The sequence below is a fragment of the Scheffersomyces stipitis genome, chromosome 8 (assembly GCF_000209165.1).
Source record: "Scheffersomyces stipitis CBS 6054 chromosome 8, complete sequence".
NCBI lineage: Eukaryota > Fungi > Ascomycota > Pichiomycetes > Serinales > Debaryomycetaceae > Scheffersomyces > Scheffersomyces stipitis.
In genome coordinates, this window is record NC_009048.1 from 930,896 (window position 1) to 950,710 (window position 19,815).

General features: G+C 40.7%; 7 protein-coding genes across 7 annotated transcripts; 5 read left to right on the top strand and 2 right to left on the bottom strand. All coding sequences in view use genetic code 12, as the record gives it.

The window, feature by feature from the left end:
- Positions 1-6: 6 nt before the first annotated feature.
- On the bottom strand, positions 7-954 carry PICST_33982 (predicted protein; the record flags this gene model as incomplete). The annotated part of the gene is made up of 1 exon (XM_001386728.1): positions 7-954. The coding sequence occupies one exon, from the start codon at positions 952-954 to the stop codon at positions 7-9; it is 948 nt and encodes a 315-aa protein (XP_001386765.2).
- A 283-nt stretch (positions 955-1,237) lies between these two features.
- PICST_33983 (predicted protein) lies at positions 1,238-1,546 on the bottom strand (the record flags this gene model as incomplete). Its single annotated transcript, XM_001386729.1, has 1 exon — positions 1,238-1,546. The coding sequence occupies one exon, from the start codon at positions 1,544-1,546 to the stop codon at positions 1,238-1,240; it is 309 nt and encodes a 102-aa protein (XP_001386766.2).
- Positions 1,547-2,090: 544 nt separating this feature from the next.
- Positions 2,091-2,885, top strand: PICST_50804 (cytoskeleton structure, endocytosis, cell fusion protein; the record flags this gene model as incomplete). The annotated part of the gene is made up of 1 exon (XM_001386561.1): positions 2,091-2,885. The coding sequence occupies one exon, from the start codon at positions 2,091-2,093 to the stop codon at positions 2,883-2,885; it is 795 nt and encodes a 264-aa protein (XP_001386598.1).
- A 2,647-nt stretch (positions 2,886-5,532) lies between these two features.
- PICST_68555 (predicted protein) lies at positions 5,533-10,040 on the top strand. Its single transcript, XM_001386562.1, has one exon. It carries the CDS (start codon positions 5,733-5,735, stop codon positions 9,672-9,674), a length of 3,942 nt encoding a protein of 1,313 aa, XP_001386599.2. The 5' UTR covers positions 5,533-5,732; the 3' UTR covers positions 9,675-10,040.
- Positions 10,041-10,407: 367 nt separating this feature from the next.
- PICST_85528 (predicted protein) lies at positions 10,408-11,234 on the top strand (the record flags this gene model as incomplete). The annotated part of the gene is made up of 1 exon (XM_001386563.1): positions 10,408-11,234. One exon carries the CDS (start codon positions 10,408-10,410, stop codon positions 11,059-11,061), a length of 654 nt encoding a protein of 217 aa, XP_001386600.2. The 3' UTR covers positions 11,062-11,234.
- Positions 11,235-11,570: 336 nt separating this feature from the next.
- On the top strand, positions 11,571-12,869 carry PICST_33987 (oxidoreductase activity; the record flags this gene model as incomplete). Its single annotated transcript, XM_001386564.1, has 1 exon — positions 11,571-12,869. One exon carries the CDS (start codon positions 11,571-11,573, stop codon positions 12,867-12,869), a length of 1,299 nt encoding a protein of 432 aa, XP_001386601.1.
- A 3,244-nt stretch (positions 12,870-16,113) lies between these two features.
- Positions 16,114-17,259, top strand: HYR5.5 (hyphally regulated cell wall protein; the record flags this gene model as incomplete). The annotated part of the gene is made up of 1 exon (XM_001386565.1): positions 16,114-17,259. A coding segment is annotated over one exon (1,146 nt), but the record flags the coding sequence as incomplete, so codon positions are not given.
- Positions 17,260-19,815: the final 2,556 nt, after the last annotated feature.

Genomic DNA, 19,815 nt, shown 5'->3' on the forward strand with positions numbered 1-19,815 from the left:
ATACTCTCACATGTAAATGAAGACATAGACGTCGTCCAAGTCCACTTCATGATTCTTTCCAATTGAAGGCACCGAGTGGTCTCGGATTGTATATTTTGCCCAAGGATACATTTCGTAATAGTCTTCGGTTGAAAAGTGAAAAAAAGACATAAATCCTGTTACAAATTGTTTCCAGAAGTCTTTCTTCATGTTTCCACTTGGGCTGAGGTTCTCCATTTCGAACTCAAGAATATGTAACAACGCTTGCTCCTCATGCAATGCATTTGCTCTCTCGCATAGTGGAGCAGCAAAGCAATGATCATCCGCAAAACTGAAGGACAGACTGAGTTTTTTATAATCCAAAGGTGTTCTGTCTTTGGACAATTCTCTTCTCATTTGAGGCTGGATTTGGACAGATACTACTGGCGGGATTCTCTCCAGCAATAAAGTGGGATAGTACTTGGTAGGTAAGCTGTCTATGGCAGTATGAGTTTGAAAAAGAGATTTGGGGACCACAATTGAATTGTTTGAAGTCGGAGGTACAATTTCTTGCTGGAGAACAAGCGAAGCCTCGTAGTACACTTCGTCTGTAGTAGAAGAAGTTCCGTACTCCTGCTGTGTGTTTGCCTTTTCCGGAAGGGGGAACCTGGGCGGCTTCTTAATTTCGATATCGTAGTTTGCTTGTTCCAATGAGATGCTCGAGTTGTTGCTGGTGATAGTAGCATTCTTCACTGTTGATAACAAAGCCGATGAATCGAAAGAAGCATTATTCTCGAGTGAGTTTGGATTGATCTGAATCAATGATTGACGAAGAAGAGAACCAGGTTTACTAACAAACATCAGTGGTCGTTTGCCGAACAGCAGCAACTCTATGGACTGATTTTCGTCGTCATATGATTGTCGGTGAGACGCCGTCTTCGACTGTTCTATGTTGGAACTCGAACCAATGCTGAAACCAACCAAGCGGGAAGACATTGAGGAATGAAATGGAGAAAAGGTCGGCAGTTGAATTAAATCAAATAAGTTTTACAAGAATAAGGGAGATGCACTTGTGAGAGGTTGGAAAAGAATAAATGTCTAGACGCTGTCTTGGTGCATACTCTCGCTTGGGCCTCGCTGAAATATTTTTACAGCAGCATGGAATCTTTCAGTGGTTCAATCGTTCAATTAAATTGATATCAGATACTCTGCTATCTTTACCATACTTGATCGTGTCTGGTAACTAGATAGACAAGTACTTTGTCGTCTTGACTATCTGTCACTTCGTATCTTCATTCTTCATCAAACTTCCAATGTACTCCTGCAAATACTGGATGTCATTTTCATACTTTTCGGAAACAATCTTGGTGTTTCTAATGGATGTTACTAATGTGGATATCTGGTCCTTAAGGAGTAGAATTCGAGCTACTTTCTCTTCTTTCAGGAGGCTCGAGGGATGTGTTGAAATAGGCTCTGAAATATCGTGTTCAGTATGAGTTAAATTGTCTGTCGATTTTATTTGGGGAAGAGACTTTTCAACAGTGCTAGTTGGAACTTCTGGAACTATATCTATACTGTCGGAGCTCATTGTGTCAGTTGAACAGCAGATGGGTCAATAATTGTAAATTTAAGATGCTTCAAATGCCACTGAATAAGAAAAACTGAAGGTCGCTCAAGTATTACTGAAAATGCAGTATCGCTAGGTTTCGCTAATGTCGCTGTGTTCTCACTATTCTCACACGATTTCTCCTGGCTTGTTCTTTAAATTGCACAATTCTCTTTTATAAACTATTTCAATAAGGCTATCCTATCTATACTAGCTTGACCTACGAGTTATAGGTACTACCTAATTACCACTTTTTCATTTGTACTACTATTCCTTCCATTGCTAGCGTCGCGCTATTCATTCCTACTCAATCTTACAGTGCCTGTACCATCCCTATCTCACCTCCGTCATTCTTCTCCAGTGCACGACGTGCTTACATTTACCGTTTACCAAAGTTTAAGGAGTCCATCGAATTCATATTAGAAAGGTCATTCCTTTCACGAACATCAATTCCAGAGCATTCAACTCAGTCCTACCGCCTTCATCTTTAATTTTTACTCAATTCCACTCGCATCCAAGTTTCAGTATGTCGTGGGATGGTTTCAAAAAAGCCATCAACAGAGCCGGGGCATCCGTCACTGTCAAGAACGTGGATAAGACCATGGATAAGGACTTTGACACCGAAGAAAGAAGATATAAAACGTTGAACACAGCAGGTACTAGCTTGCAAAAATCATCCAAGGGTTACTTGGACTCATTGAGAGCCATGACGGCTTCTCAGGTCACTATTGCTGAAATTGTGTCCAACTTATATGAAGAGGCCAAACAAGGTCCATCTGTGTATTCCAACGTAGGAAACTTGTATTTGCAATGTGTGCGTGAATTTGACGAGGAGACTGTGAAACAGATGGATGGCCCGTTCAGAGAAACCATTTTGGACCCTATAACCAAATTCGCAGGGTATTTCAAGGAAATAGACGAGGCTATAAAGAAGAGAGCCCACAAGAAAATAGACTATGACCAGTGTAAGGCTAAGGTGAGACGGCTAATTGATAAACCAGCAAAGGATGCAGGCAAGTTGCCTCGTGCTGAAAAGGAGTTGCAAGTTGCAAAAGAAATCTTTGACGACTTGAACGAGCAATTGAAGGCTGAGTTGCCGCAATTGATTGCGTTGAGAGTTCCATTCTTAGACCCTTCGTTCGAGGCATTGGTCAAGATCCAAATGCGTTTTTGTACAGAGGGCTACTCTAGATTGGCCCAGATCCAGCAGTACTTGGACCAGAATTCCAGAGACGAATATGCGAACGGATTGTTGGACGGTCGTATCGACGACTTGATTGGCCAGATGAACTCGTTGAACATCGCAACTTTGGGCAAATAGATACAGCAGTCTAAAATGTATGAAACTAGTAATACGATGCAGGGATGATCTACTTGACTTCTGTCATAGGCTTTTGTAAGCTTGTGAATGTAGAATTCTATTACTATTAATGTAGCCGTAGCATAGTACTAATGCCGCTGTGAAAGATGAAAGTAGCCAGGCTGCTATCCCCTTTAGTGAAAGTCAGTTTTTCTTGATCCTTTTCTCCCCTACCGATTTTGGTTGCAAAGACTGTTAGTATCTAGAGCATCTGCTTTTCCAATCGTGACATTCCGGTATTACAGGAACCCATTTTAGGAAATTTCACTCCTTTCGATTTTGGTTGCATTGAATTTTCTGAGTATGTGCTATGGAATTTCCATGCCTACCAGATGGGAATGTTTCCTGGTCCAAAAGCCTATAACAAGTCCCTTGTATATAATTATCTTTGTATGAATATTATTGCGTCCTTCTACATTGCTTTATATTCGCAGTGAAAAATTCGATAGTAATAGTCAATAACGGATTATTCCTACGTAATGTACAGCAGTTTGACACCCGTAGCTTTTTCTGGTAATCTAACAGAATAACCACTGTATACCCTGGAATTTATATTGAGAACGTCTTTTCAATTGCTTTAATTTATTTTGAAATATTAGATAATTGTCGACTATTTCCCCTAAAGACAATAACTACTTTAGTTTTCGCAGCATATTTTGTTAATTTCTACAAATATGAAAAGGCTTCCTAAATGTGATCTAAGATAAATCCGCCATTCAATTTTTTTAGAGAAATCAAAGAAAGCCTTCTTTACCTACTAAATGAAACTAATCAAGTGACACTATTTATTGAATAGTACCAATTTTTTGGTGAATTTAACTATGGCACTGTAAGAATAAAAACTGTGCACATATATCCGCAAAAGGTTGACATATAGGTTGCTCTGGTTGAATACATAAGTTGGCATAGTTCCATAATCCATAAACTTGGAACTGAGTCCATATTCAAGTTCTATTACTTTTGTAATAAATATAGAAGATTGCAAAAGGACTTCTATTGCAACAGTAAGTCCCGAATTCCTTTCCCAGTTGTTCCGTTCCCCACATAATAAATCCTGTATCTTTAAATCTTGGGGTTAGTTCTTAAGAATTTAGATCTATACTAAAAGTTATAAAATTGTTAGAAATCCAAATATCCAGAAAATTCTGGGCTAAGTAGATGACCATAACCATAAACTTCAATGTTACATTGAACAAGATGATACTAAACAAACAAAGGTAACAATTACTTCTAGAAGAATTCCACGGAAATGTAATGAACGTCACATGGAAATATATTGTACCATTCTTAGTGGTAATGAATGGGCATAGCATTCCATTGGCCATGTGGCCAACTTCACATGGAAGTAATGGAAGCGATTGAACTTCTTATAGGCGATTATTAGCCCCAACAGCATTCCAGCATTCTATAACATTATGGATAGATTTATCATCAAATACCAATGTTTTGCTCATAGGACCTAACCTCAGAAACAGCCCTCGGCAGCTTTTAGTTTGCTGTGATATTGAGCGAACGGATACGAAGCAGACGAAAGGAGTATAATAGGTGGATGAAAACGGAAATACAACTAGTTGTTATTAATCTAATTGATGTAATTAGTCAGAATTTTCTACCAAGCGAATAATTAAGAACAACAAGTGAAAAATATGGAAGAGAAATGAATTGTTTGCTAGGCATTATTCTTCTTTAGATCATTATTATATAATTCGCAAACTTAATGGGAGCTTCCATAGTAATTATTCAGGAGAACGGATACCCCCCATTGAAGTTTAAAGACGTTCCAAAGAGGACTATCAAATAAAAATATATGCATCATATCTGTACAGATGACATTTTTGAGTAGATTATCGATTAGATTGCATATTCACATTCCCTGTCTATAAATCTTGGCGATGTTCACATTCCGTTTCTTCAGTTGGGACGTATGAACCCTGTGACATATCTCTAGATACGACGTAAACAACATGAATCACGATTGTAGCAGGCGAACTCTAAGGTGGGGACGAAGCGTAGGTATGTACGTGTCGACATTGTTCTTTCAAGAGAATACAAGTGTTGCCGTGACGCCGAGCCTATGACCGATTGGAGTCAGTTTCGGCATTAGAGTCGTAACTAGAAGGTCTAGAATCTTACCGAGTAAAAGCGAGACATGTGTATCCAGTACACTGACGGCCTAGAATAGGAACAATGACTAGATAAAACAATTGTTTAAACAAGGCACCTTAATAGACAAACGATTAGACGAAGTAGGCACTACACACTGTCTAATTTTACCTGTTGGGTGTTAGAGTTTATGTCTACGTAGATAAATGGTTGCGAGCGACTATTCGAAGCGAGCCGCAACTACCCGCCTGGGATTCTGATAATAGCCCGTGCCGAGAAGTAGGATTTTGTTACTTGAATCTAATTGGTCTATTGTCTCAAATTCTAGTAATTTTTCAAGTCTCATTTCAGGGTATTTTCAAACTAATCTAGAGATTCGATTTTTCAAGTTCCAATTTTTCTAGTCGCTATTCTCATATTTTAACCTCACTAAATGCACACTTTTCAGCCAAAAATCGCTTTGACAATTCGCCAGTCCTAGAACAACACTTACAAAACAATCTCAACGTTGTCCACTCAAAATCATTAATACTAACAACAACTTCTTAAAGAAAAACTACCACATCGTCATAATCATAGTAATAATCTTAGTCACAATCAAATTCGTCTTCCTCAAGTTATTTTTGCATACATATATACACCAATAGTATCTCAGCAACTACCATTCGCATCCGAAGCTACCCTCTTTTGTATGAAAACGACACAATGACCGCCCTTCAGCGAATACGGCACCGCTACTTTACAACTGTTTTCCGCTACATCTCGTTCGTGCTCTCGAAGCCGCGGCTCGTGATCATGATCCCTTGCATTGTTGTGTTCGTCATGGCCTACAACGTTCTCTACGACTTCACAATCAAACGGTTCAACTCGCAGTTGGCAGCACATTTCGGTAGCGTTTCTGCGCTAAACTTCAATACCAACCCCCGGCCCAACTCGCAGTTGGTATCACAGCTATCAGAAATCGATTTCTCTGTACCCAAACTGCTTTCCAGCATAGTTCTAGCATGGAACAAAGAGACAATCATCGACACCAACGGTGACGATAATGTGTTTGACGTTCGTTTCTTTACCGCGATGGATATGCTCGTGTCAAACTTGACGACTTCATTTGATCACGCCACCGTAATATCGCCTCTATCGTCGCTTCCCATTGATATCACCAGCCCCACAAGTTTATCCTATGGCCACAGAAGAGCAGTCCATTTCAGCAACTACGTCATTAAGTTCTTCAATTATGACATAAACAACATGCTCACGTTCTTGTTCTTCAACAAGTTGATGAAATCAAACCACATCATTAAATACTCTCAGAGTGTGCGAGTTTTTGTAATCTACGACCAAGGTAGTGACCTCAAGGAATATCTCACGTCTGTGCTTCCCGACATCGGCAAAGTTCTCGCTGTAGATACTATCATCACTACCACCAACACCGCTAGTATCCGTGACTTTGTCCACTACTACTTTGTTCAGAACAACTCGTCGTTGCCCATCAGTGTTTTCCTCACAGTGTGCAATTCTGTAGTTTTTACTCTGGTCTTGGTATTAGTTTTGCTTGTGTATCTCTCCATTGCTAACGAGCACAAAATCCGCTCCAGCGTCGGACTACTCATAGGATGGCTTGTCAGCGGCTTGATAGCCAGTACAGCTGCCGTCAGTCTTATCTCCCAAATTCATAACTATCTGTCGTGGAGACTCATCTTTGAGCCACTGACTATGTTCACCAAAGCTGCCTACATGTTCGCTGTGATGTTGCTCAGTGCTCGCAATCTCTTCACCACCATCAACTTCTTGTCTAACAAGAGCGGCGGTGAATCAGACTTACACAAGCGCTTGTACTATTTCTACACAGGATGGCATGGTTTGCCCATCTTGTTAAAGAGTCTCTTCTTCAACATAGTCGGGTTGTTTGCATTGCAATGTGTGGGAATATATCTCTTGTACTATTATACAGAGGGGTACTTCTTTTCCTACGTATCGCATCGTTTTGCCAGAGTCGGCGAAGCCATTGTTGTAAGCCTTGTCATCGACTTCATCTTGCAGTTGTCGTTTCTCTCAGCCATTATTGTAATTGACTTGAAGAGAATGGACTTGACTGACTACATCCAGAATCACCAAAATTTCAACATCAGTGACGGATATATGGACAGTGAAGATGGTGAATCACGTGGAAGTGTATTCGAAGGCGTTAACATCTTCTCGTCCTTGCTTTTAAACTTGCAGGCACCTTCAGATCTCCGTCCACCAAGAAAATCTTTAAGGCACAGTTTGGGCCAGTCGTTCTTGAAAGTCAATTCCAGCACCACTTTTCATGGCTTTGGTTGGGGTGTCCTCATAATAGGATTGATACAGTTGCTCGGAATATTTATCCACTGGGTGTTGGTGATACCGTACCATTTGCTCAATGACAAAAGTTCTATAATGGGTCTAGGGGAAACAATTATACTTCATAATTCAAACACCTTGATCTACTACTTGGAACTCATATCTATATTGTTGTTCATTGTTGCTGTGTCATTCCTAGCATTCAAGTTTTCTCATGACCCTGCAACTACTGCTTCTACACCTCAGCAATTTACGGAAAAGGACTTTCTTCCTGATGCTAGATATTTCAATGCCATTGAATTGCCCAAGGGGTTCAATATGGGGCATACGTTGGATATTATCAAGATTGAGGCCAATTCGAAGACTTCTTTCGTGGTCACTATTGGCCTTGATCACAAGGTATTAGTTTGGTCACCTTTATCAAATCCAATTTCTAAACCTATAGACATATCAACTACACTACAATTACCAAATGGGCTGAAAACAGAATTTTGGCCAATTAACCACGTCTCAATTAGTGACGATGGAAGCTACATCATTTTGATTAATTACAAATATGGTCTAATGAAATGCTTTGAAAGACAAGAATTGTGCTACAAGTGGGAAGTACAGTTAACTGAGGATTTGCTACAATTGATTGCAAATAAGAAGTTTAAAATTTTGGAATCATTCTTTAGAAGAAGAACTGTACCAGGGTTCTTGGCAAGAAAAATGTTAATGAATAAGAAGGCTACAAAGGGAAGGAGCAGACGAGGCAGCGATGCATCGACGACATCAGTGGCTTCAGCAATTAACGGAAATTTCCCTCCACCAATTTCCATGAAATCTCATGGCGGCCAACAACGAGAGAGACATGAACCCACAGAAGAACAACTTTCCAAAGAATTATTGAGAGATGAGTTTACTATAGTACTCGAAACTGGAGATTTGATTTCATTTTCATGTGGAAGTGGGAAGACCAAGACAACAAATATTCTAGAAGCAGTCTATGGTGATGTTGCAGACGGATTGCTGTTAATATCAGCGTTGAAAGTTACAACTCCGAGAGTTAATGATAGAATTGTTTGTCAAATCAGCAACTCCGATTTAATTGTGGCGACTGCGGTTAATAACAATTGGAAATTCAGGAAATTGCCAATTAAAGAAGGAACCTATAACCAAGAATTAAAGATACAACCATTAAGAGCTCCACCATCGAGAACTCGCCTTAACGATTTCAGTTCTGTTTACCAAGAAAAAATACAGGCAGTTGACATCAATAGCGAAGACAAGGAAAAGCCCAAGCTGATATCTGATTTCCAAATCAATCGAGCTACCATTGTCAGTGTTGAATTTGTTGGAATGATCGTTATAGTTAAAGACCAAGTGGCAGAATTGATTGATATTCAAAGCGGGATTGTTTTAAAGAAATTCAACATTGGAAGTTTCAAGCCGCTGACATTCCGAGTGTCGCATCTGGAGCCTACTCATTGTAGGTTCTGTGGATGTGCCTCAATTCAATCATTTTCGATCTTGTACGAAGACTATGATTCACCAACGTTGATCATTCACACATATAAGATCGATATCAAAAGATCTAAGACCAATATCTGCTTGAGAGTCGAAAGAGATCCCAGAGAAATCAGATGCTTGGGTTTCAACGCAGTGACAGATCACCAATTTTGGTACAATAACATTGTTGGCTGGGAGTTAACGGATGTTAACATGGTAATCGGATTGAAACGGAAGCATACCGTAGATGATGACGACAACCATGGCAAGGATTTGGACTCTGAAGAGGACTTTACAGCCAACATCGATACAACGGATTTAAATTCCATTATAGAGTACGGGGGCTTGGGGTCTCTTCGAAACAGAAATAAAAAGAAAACTAAAGCTGCGCTGAACGTATACAAGTCAGATCGGTTTACGATTGATAAGGCGTGGGAGAGTTTCATCATTACTGTGCTCGATGGCCAGATGATCAATTATCAGATTCCATTGAACAACAAGCTCCGCGACACTGATTTGATAATGAACAAGATCAATTGTGTCAAGAAGTACGGTTACAAGTCCATTATATTCAATGTGGGCAATCTACTGGAAGTTTTCTACCTAGGGAACGACAAGTTGATAGAGAACGACTTGTACTATTCTGGCACAAATGCCACTATCTGGTCTGTTTTGGAAGAAGATGCCCAAAACAATGGACCTGGAGCTCAACTCAAAGGCGATTCGGCGGCAAAGCCTCCGCAAGCTGTGAACAGCGAGTTACTCTTCATAAACAAGAGGAGGAAAATGAGAGAGAGAAGCAACATCGGCGGAAATTCTATTATATCCGTGTAAAAAGTATATGTAGCACAGATGATTAAGTGAACGACGTTTGATTTCGGTTACGAAGATAGCACTAATCGCAATCGTAGTCCATACTGACAAACCCAATTGGAAAATAAGCTTAAGCAAGTGACGTAATTACGAAAGAGAAGTACGCGTTATCCGTCACCCGTTAAGCGCCGACACACTGAAAGGCATCGGCCCTAAGTGGCACTCTTGAGTCACTCATGCTAGTCTTGCTGAATCATCAGCCTTATTAATTTTAGCATTTTCTTCCTATAATAGGACCACTTTTCATTGTAAGGCGAAGTCCGATCCTAAATCAGCCGAGAAAATATTAAATTTAGAATAGTAGTAAATGTATGGAGTTTGCATGTATTTTACTTTTTTTACGGAGAGAATTTCTTGCCCTTTTGCCGCGCGTTTATAAAGTTCAATTTCTGTTTAATGGGTGGTTTCTTTTTTTTCTGGAGCAGACTTCCAGAAACCAAAGCCCGCGGACTTCCATCCTGTCCCAAATCCCGCGCATACCAGAACATCCGATGTACACCCGATGATGGAAGGGTTACGCCCATATATATACTGGCGCCAATCCGCTGGAAATTGGATTTCATTGCAATTGTATCATCGTCAGTAACCAATATCATATATTGTCTACTACTTCAATTCCCTTTGCATTTTTTAATCACCTAGACTAAACTTGTGATTATTCCAAGCCAATCCCATTGCATATAAATAAATCAATATGAAGATCGTTTCTGAAGAAGAAAAACTCGCCCACAGAAAGGTAGTTCTTACCGAGGGTCTCAAAGGTTGTTTAGTCGGTGTTGGTATGGCCTACGGTATTGTTAGAGCTGTCAAGTACAGATACCCTGTCAGGTTCTCCCAAATGAACACCTCCATTAAAACAGCTATGTGGGCCATGCCTACGATTTTAATGGGAGCCTTTTTTGCAGATGATGGTTCGGTCAAGTTTGACGAAGATATCTACCGTTCCGATTATTTGAAGAAGCAAGAGATGGAAAAGTTAGCCAATTACAACAAATTGTCCTCCACGGACAAGGCACTCCACAATTTGAATGAGAACAAGTACAAGATCATTGTTGGTGCTTGGGCAACCTCATTGTATGGATCCTGGACTCTTGTCAATAGAGACCGTTACATGACTAAGGCTCAGAAGATCGTGCAGGCCAGAGTTTACGCTCAGGCTTTCACAGTAGTCTTGTTATTGGGTACCATCTTGTTGAGTATGCATGAAAATGAAATGTTGAAGAAGCTGCCTCCTCCAGTTCCTGAATGGAAGAAATACTTGCAGGAACAAGAAGAGCGCGAGAAGCAAGGCTTGGTCACTGCTACTCCTCAGCCCCAACTTCACAAGCAACATCCTCACCAGCCATAGATATTCACAATTTACCAAAGTAGACTACCAAGTTCTACGATTGCATTTACGAGAACAAGACCTAATTCAAATATATTACAACAGGCCACACCAATGTGTCTTTATTTATAGCCAACTATTTAACTTGTGTGTACACTTTGCCTAGACTTAATCAATATTAATAGAGCAATATCGAACGAAAATTGGTAATTGTACCTCCTGCGCTCGTTATCAAGACAGGACCTGGAGATTACAGATTTCATCAGTTCCAACTGTGTGCCACTCCTTGCACGGTTCGGTTTACGATTAGCAATCTGCACTCTCTGAGTCCGTTATTGGAAGTTGGATATGATTTAAAGCTTGAACTTGTCTATGACTGTGGGGAATTGCGAACTGTGGCATAAAAACGTTCCACACAATTTGCTGCGAAAAATAGTTCTTACCGCAGGTGGTGGCATTTGGGTGCAACATATAAAGGTAGCTATCTGTTCTCATACAGAGGATTATAAGACTAAACTACTTAAACAGTAATGACATTCAAAGTAAGCGGTGCTGAATTGTTTGACCCTTTAGTGGTCAAGGCCATTAAGAGTGGTGCCTATGGTGCCATTTCTGCTGATAAGATCCTAGAAGAAAGAACCAAGATCAAATACCCTGAATACTTGAGCCCTTATAAGGCCGAAGACGCCGGGAAATACAACAACTTCAAGAACGTTGACGGGGCTAAAAACGACAAGGGTCACTTGGGAGATCCTACTTTCAAGAATTTGTTCAAACCTGGTACTAAGGTCAAGACGGTGGATTTGTCGCCCAACTACGGAACAGAAATAGACGGTATTCAATTGAGCGAATTAGATGATGCTGGGAAAAATGACTTGGCTCTCTACTTGGAGACGAGAGGGTTGGCTGTTTTCAGAAATCAGGATTTCAGAGACAAGGGTCCAGCTTTCGCTAAACAGTTCGGAGAATATTTTGGTCCTTTACACATCCATCCAGTTAGTTTTGCGGCTGAGAATTATCCTGAGTTGTTGGTGACCTACAGACCAGCGGGTGGTGCAGAGAGATACCCTGTACAGTTTGCCAACTCAACGAATACCGCAGGCTGGCACTCGGATATCAGTTTTGAAGAGTATCCATCTTCTTTCAGTTTTTTCGTTGCTTTGGAAGCCCCAGAAAGCGGGGGTGACACTGTGTTCCTTGATTTGAGAGAAGCATACAAGAGATTGTCACCTCAAATACAGAAATTCTTTGAAACTTTGACAATTATTCATACCAACTATTACCAGAACCAGTTTGCCAAGTTGAAGAACTACGAAGCAAGAGTGAAGGGCGATTACTTCACGGAACATCCTTTAGTCAGAACCCACCCGGTTACTGGCGAAAAATCTTTGTTCTTCTCCAGAGGTTTTGCTCTTAGAATTAAGGGTCTCAAGCAGCAAGAATCGGACTCGATTCTTAGTTTCTTGGAAAGTCACGTTTTGAACAACCCTGAAATTCAAGTTAGAGCTAGCCATCAAGGCACAGAATCTAGAACTGTTATTGCCTGGGACAACAGAATCTCATTGCATACTGCAATTGCAGACTTCTTGCAACATGAGACTCCTGCGCGTCACCACTATAGAATCACTGTTCTAGGTGAAAAGCCATTTTTTGATGGTTCAGTTGAGGCGAAGACTATTAATGGTCACTCGAATGGTCACTCCAATGGTCACTCCAATGGTCACTCCAATGGTAATTCGAATGGCCATTCAAATGGTCACTCGAACGGAAAGTCCAATGGAAAGTCCAATGTAGGAGATGTTAGTCTTGACAAATTGACTATTTCTTAAATCTATTGTATGTTTGAATATAAATGAGACTCTGTAAATGTTTAAACAATTCTATAATGTTTCTATATTGCACAAAATTGTACTACTAATCGCCCTAGGGTGCTTTGATCTGAATCTCAGCTTAGGAAGGTTAACATAGAATAATACAGAGATACCAATCATAGGAAGCGTAATGAAGAATACAAGGAATCAAGCGTGAAACCACACAAAGTTTCCATTGCTCTAACAAGTAAAGCTAACTGGGGCTTATAGAGTCAATTCCATTACATATGACTTTGCAGACAAATGGCACACAACACAGCCAAAAATACTATCCATAATGAATCCATAAGGCAATTGCACTCAGTTTTCGAAGTATTGCTTATTGTTGCTTTCCAGTTTATCTGTCATTTGATTCAGTTAATTTAATTCGATTCAAGGTCCTTTCGTAGAGACCTATTTTGAAGAGTCTAAACTCGTCAGATCAGGTTCAAACAATTTTTGGTTGCTTGAAGAAGAGTTAATTGTAATCATCAAGTTGCAACAGGGATGTACTATAGTGGAAGTCCTCAGTACTTTTCTCTTGATTGGTAAAGAAAAGCTTCATACAGGAAGTGAATAACAGCAACTCTAAACGTGCCAAACGTGGAGGTAACTTGCGACACACAAAGTCAACCATGTCAGACTATTGCGATCGGATGAATTTTTTGGCATTACCCTACTAACTTATCTCGTTAGCGAGAACAAATACGATTTTCCTCGTTGGCCATGTTCGGCTATTTTGTTTCACATGCCTCAGATCCTTTGGACTAACTCTTAGGAAATTATCGTCGGCAGACGTCGAACTATTTTTTGAACTTCGAGAGTCGATAAGGGATTTGCTTGTGTCATTTTTGTTTTGCACTAAATACTTAATACTTAGTCTGATACATTTAATCATGCTAAATTAACCTAATACTATAAGGTCACCAAGAGGGGGAGCTTCAACATGTCTTGTTCAGTCATGTACAGTCTGACGATTGATATATTTGGTAAATTGATATACATTCGATTCCATAATTAGTCTCCCCTCCCCTAAAAAAACATGATGCAGCAGTTTGTATGAGCTAAGGGATGTTGGATACGCCTTCTTAACTAATGAATCTACATGGTTAACAACGCTCATGTAGATAGAGCATTTGGCTCAAGTGAAGATTTTTAGGGGGTTAATCTTTATGTGATCGACTGTACAACCCGCAGCATCTCGTATATATTGAGTACAAGATCTAGCGCAAGGTCTACTTCGCCACTCCCACTCGATGGATTTATCCATGTATGTTGCATGCATCTGACTGCGAACCTGTATTCCCACATGTGTAGAACTTTTCGCAATACAATAACTAGAAATTGAAATAACTTGTTCTCCATGTCGGACATCGACTCTTTTAGCAAGTCTTCGAAACGGGTTCGCCAGCTTATTGTCGCTTGTGATTATTGTTCTCGTAAAAATTCATTTTTCGCTTTAGCCAGATTTTCTGATGTGAGATCTGCTTTCCTGCCTAGATTATAATATTTTATCTAGCTCATGAAACAAGCAGCTCTAATGACTAAAACTCCCTAATTACCTTATTTGGTCAAGATTCGTGTCTGCAAAGTTTAGTAGAAAGTAGAACATGTACATCAGGGTCATTTCAATATTTACGTAGTGTTTGGGGCCCTTTCTATTCATTATCTAGTTTGTGCGATGGTCAACTTCGATATCACAGAAAGCTGTGATCGTCTGAAGAAACAAAAATAGAATAATATGCATATTCTAGGCAAAGAAGACCATATTTTTTGCAAGTTTGTAACATACATTTAAAAACTGCACCATCACTTGGCCAATACAGGTTATTGCAAAATGTCCGTGCTTCGCGGCTATAATATGCAGCCTGGATTCCCTATTGCATAACAGATACTTTGTATGTACCAACCGTATATTAATGTTGCATCAGTATTCTGAAAAGAGCCACAACTTGCATTGCTAGCTGAATCCCTTCCGTCTTTTAGGATAGAAATTGGAATAAGGTCATGGTAGAGAATATCATCAGTATTAGCTTTTTAGATACAAGAATATTTCAGAAATTTGTTAACATTCTTTGCTGAGGAGTCTCACGAAGTACTCTAATACAGGTGCAAACCAGCAAGAGTATACAAACAGGTAAAAAAAGTTTAGTCCCGCAGGAAACAATCCTCATGTGAGACCCGTGAAACACCTAGAACACTTTTAGGTTCTGGTGGTCGTAACCTCGAAATCAAGAAGCATTTTTGGCCAGCAGGATTGGACTTCCTGCCGATCGTTTTTTATGTTCCAGCAAAAGAAATGGCAGACATCAAAAATATGTGACTACGACTATATCCGTTGAAAATGTAAGGATACAAAAAATGAATCCGTAACCCTGAAATATAATTTTGATCGGCGGTATGGCGCTTTTGTGCACAGATCTTGATCTTACGAACACCCAAGGCAGCGGCTCACCTTGGTCTTCAGTCTCCCTAAACCATCAATAAATCATGCATACAACATAAAGAGAAAATATAACCTCACATAGCGTGTATATGAGAATATTTTTTGCAGCGATGAAATGCGTACATAATAATTGCAAGACCCTCTTATTGCCTGGACAAACGACCATTTGGCGAACAATCTGAATTTTCGAAGCCAATCGCTAGCTTTGAAGAAACAAAGGGACGATGCAAAGAAAAGGGTAAGAGATAAGAGAGAACTTGCTCCTTCATAGGATATTCAGGCTCTTTCGCTGCAATCATTAGCAGAGCTGAGAGGGTTTGCATCAACTGATGAGATATCCAGGTGACATACTAGCTAAGTTATTTCAAGTTGAAAGGGTTGTCAAGTGAATTGGGAAACTTTGGGCGAAGGTTACATTAGCTCATACCAAATGTGTTGCAATACATAGTATACTCGGTGCCATAACCATTACAAAAACCACGAGCAACAGGCTCGGGTGGTCTTACTTTCAATTAGGCTATCTAAAATAATTGAAATTCTGCAAAGCTGAAAGCAAGAGATACTTCTATCTCAAAATATTTTATAGGACTCATGCAAACGTTCATAGACACTCAAAATATGCTTGAATCATTTCAGCTCCTCTTACAGTTCCGTGGATTTATTTCATTTAGAACTAATTGGAAATGGGTAATATATATCCAACACTGTTTCTTCCTAATAGCACTAATCAAACCACTTTCAGATGGCTAAATATAACCATAGCTACCCAAAAACAACATGAAGATTTTGCGACTATTATTTGTCGCATTTCTTGCCATTCTCGCGTTAGTGTCTTCACTGGAAATTTCTCAAAACACAATAGACAGAGGTTTTGTTCAGATAAATACTGGAGATTATACGATTGATAATGGTATAACATGGTCCATTATCGATGTCACCAGTGTAACATTGACGGATGGTTTGACCGTCGGAACTGGGGCTCTGTTCTATGTATCCACCTCTGCTTCTCTCTTGGGATTGTCTGTAAGCATCGCTCTTAATCCGATACTTGGACCCGCAAACGATGTGATAGTGAATAACGGTCTAATTTCGTTGAATGGGGCTTCTTCGCTTCTCACATCATCTTTCCAATTTGGAGGTGCATCATTTACCAACACGGGCCAGGTTTATATGGGTGTCTCTGGTGGGAGTTTAATTGGCTCCACCATGTCTATATCAACCAATACCATCCAAAATACGGGTTTAATTGTATACTACCAGGCTCAACCAGGTTCGGCTAATATTAACATCGGAGCCTCAGGACTGGCTGTCACCAACAACGGTCAAATTTGTCTTTACAATGCCCACTACTCTCAGAATGCAAACATTCTAGGCACTGGCTGCATCACCCTTGATGCTGATTCTGAACTCGATGTCAAAGTTGGGTCAAGTTCATTTGCTAGTACGCAAATTATCTACATGACACCTCAATCTACCATTGGAATCCCTACTTTTGCATCTGGGAGTATCACCATTAACGGTTTTGGTGGAGGGAACACTATTACTATCAACATTCCCCTTGCCTTGTATTCTCAGTCGTACTCACAAACTACAGGTACTTTAACAATTAGAAATATATTAACCTCCGCTTCAATTCAACTTGTTATAGGTTCTGGTTACATTTCTAACTCGTTTACTTTCAGTGCTGGACTTCTTGGTTTGTCGGTCACCTACAGTGGCAATCCTCCCAATCCCATTTCCAGTCTTTGTGCTACGGGTTGTGGAGTTTTACCTGTAGCTCCAGGTGATGAGCCAACGGAATACACCACAGTCGTTACAACAACGAATAGTAATGCTCAAACAACTACCGGCACATATGACGTGCTCATCTCCAACACTGTAATTGGAACTAGCATCAGCTGGTATACTAGTTCCTCTTTGATTCGCCAGCCAACTGAATACACCACTACTGCTCAATACACCAATTCTAATGGAGATGTCACTTCTGGTACTTTTGACGTGGTAATTACTACCGATAATGGTGGTAACTGGCATACCTCTTCGTCTCTCATCCCTCTGCCGACAGAGTATACTACCACTGTCGTTAGCACAAACATTCAAGGGGATATAACAAGTGGTACTTATGATGTTCTCATCTCCTCAGATCAATTAGGAGATTGGTATACCAGCTCTTCGTTGCTCAACTTTGACACTGAATACACTACCACTGCTATTTACACCAGCGATGGAGTTGAGACTACAGGTACGTTTGACGTGATTGTCACAGTTGATCCAGAAGGAGTCTTGAGTACGTCGTCTTCGTTGCTCAACTTTGACACTGAATACACTACCACTGTTATTTACACCAGCGATGGAGTTGAGACTACAGGTACATTCGATGTTGTGGTGACTGTCGATCCAGAAGGAGTCTTGAGTACGTCGTCTTCGTTGCTCAACTTTGACACTGAATACACTACCACTGCTATTTACACCAGCGATGGAGTTGAAACTACAGGTACATTCGATGTTGTGGTGACTGTCGATCCAGAAGGAGTCTTGAGTACGTCGTCTTCGTTGCTCAACTTTGACACTGAATACACTACCACTGCTATTTACACCAGCGATGGAGTTGAAACTACAGGTACGTTTGACGTGATTGTCACAGTTGATCCAGAAGGAGTCTTGAGTACGTCGTCTTCGTTGCTCAACTTTGACACTGAATACACTACCACTGCTATTTACACCAGCGATGGAGTTGAAACTACAGGTACATTCGATGTTGTGGTGACTGTCGATCCAGAAGGAGTCTTGAGTACGTCGTCTTCGTTGCTCAACTTTGACACTGAATACACTACCACTGCTATTTACACCAGCGATGGAGTTGAAACTACAGGTACATTCGATGTTGTGGTGACTGTCGATCCAGAAGGAGTCTTGAGTACGTCGTCTTCGTTGCTCAACTTTGACACTGAATACACTACCACTGCTATTTACACCAGCGATGGAGTTGAAACTACAGGTACATTCGATGTTGTGGTGACTGTCGATCCAGAAGGAGTCTTGAGTACGTCGTCTTCGTTGCTCAACTTTGACACTGAATACACTACCACTGCTATTTACACCAGCGATGGAGTTGAAACTACAGGTACGTTTGACGTGATTGTCACAGTTGATCCAGAAGGAGTCTTGAGTACGTCGTCTTCGTTGCTCAACTTTGACACTGAATACACTACCACTGCTATTTACACCAGCGATGGAGTTGAGACTACAGGTACATTCGATGTTGTGGTGACTGTCGATCCAGAAGGAGTCTTGAGTACGTCGTCTTCGTTGCTCAACTTTGACACTGAATACACTACCACTGCTATTTACACCAGCGATGGAGTTGAAACTACTGGTACGTTTGACGTGATTGTCACAGTTGATCCAGAAGGAGTCTTGAGTACGTCGTCTTCGTTGCTCAACTTTGACACTGAATACACTACCACTGCTATTTACACCAGCGATGGAGTTGAGACTACAGGTACATTCGATGTTGTGGTGACTGTCGATCCAGAAGGAGTCTTGAGTACGTCGTCTTCGTTGCTCAACTTTGACACTGAATACACTACCACTGCTATTTACACCAGCGATGGAGTTGAAACTACTGGTACGTTTGACGTGATTGTCACAGTTGATCCAGAAGGAGTCTTGAGTACGTCGTCTTCGTTGCTCAACTTTGACACTGAATACACTACCACTGCTATTTACACCAGCGATGGAGTTGAAACTACAGGTACATTCGATGTTGTGGTGACTGTCGATCCAGAAGGAGTCTTGAGTACGTCGTCTTCGTTGCTCAACTTTGACACTGAATACACTACCACTGCTATTTACACCAGCGATGGAGTTGAGACTACAGGTACATTCGATGTTGTGGTGACTGTCGATCCAGAAGGAGTCTTGAGTACGTCGTCTTCGTTGCTCAACTTTGACACTGAATACACTACCACTGCTATTTACACCAGCGATGGAGTTGAGACTACAGGTACATTCGATGTTGTGGTGACTGTCGATCCAGAAGGAGTCTTGAGTACGTCGTCTTCGTTGCTCAACTTTGACACTGAATACACTACCACTGCTATTTACACCAGCGATGGAGTTGAAACTACAGGTACATTCGATGTTGTGGTGACTGTCGATCCAGAAGGAGTCTTGAGTACGTCGTCTTCGTTGCTCAACTTTGACACTGAATACACTACCACTGCTATTTACACCAGCGATGGAGTTGAAACTACAGGTACGTTTGACGTGATTGTCACAGTTGATCCAGAAGGAGTCTTGAGTACGTCGTCTTCGTTGCTCAACTTTGACACTGAATACACTACCACTGCTATTTACACCAGCGATGGAGTTGAAACTACAGGTACGTTTGACGTGATTGTCACAGTTGATCCAGAAGGAGTCTTGAGTACGTCGTCTTCGTTGCTCAACTTTGACACTGAATACACTACCACTGCT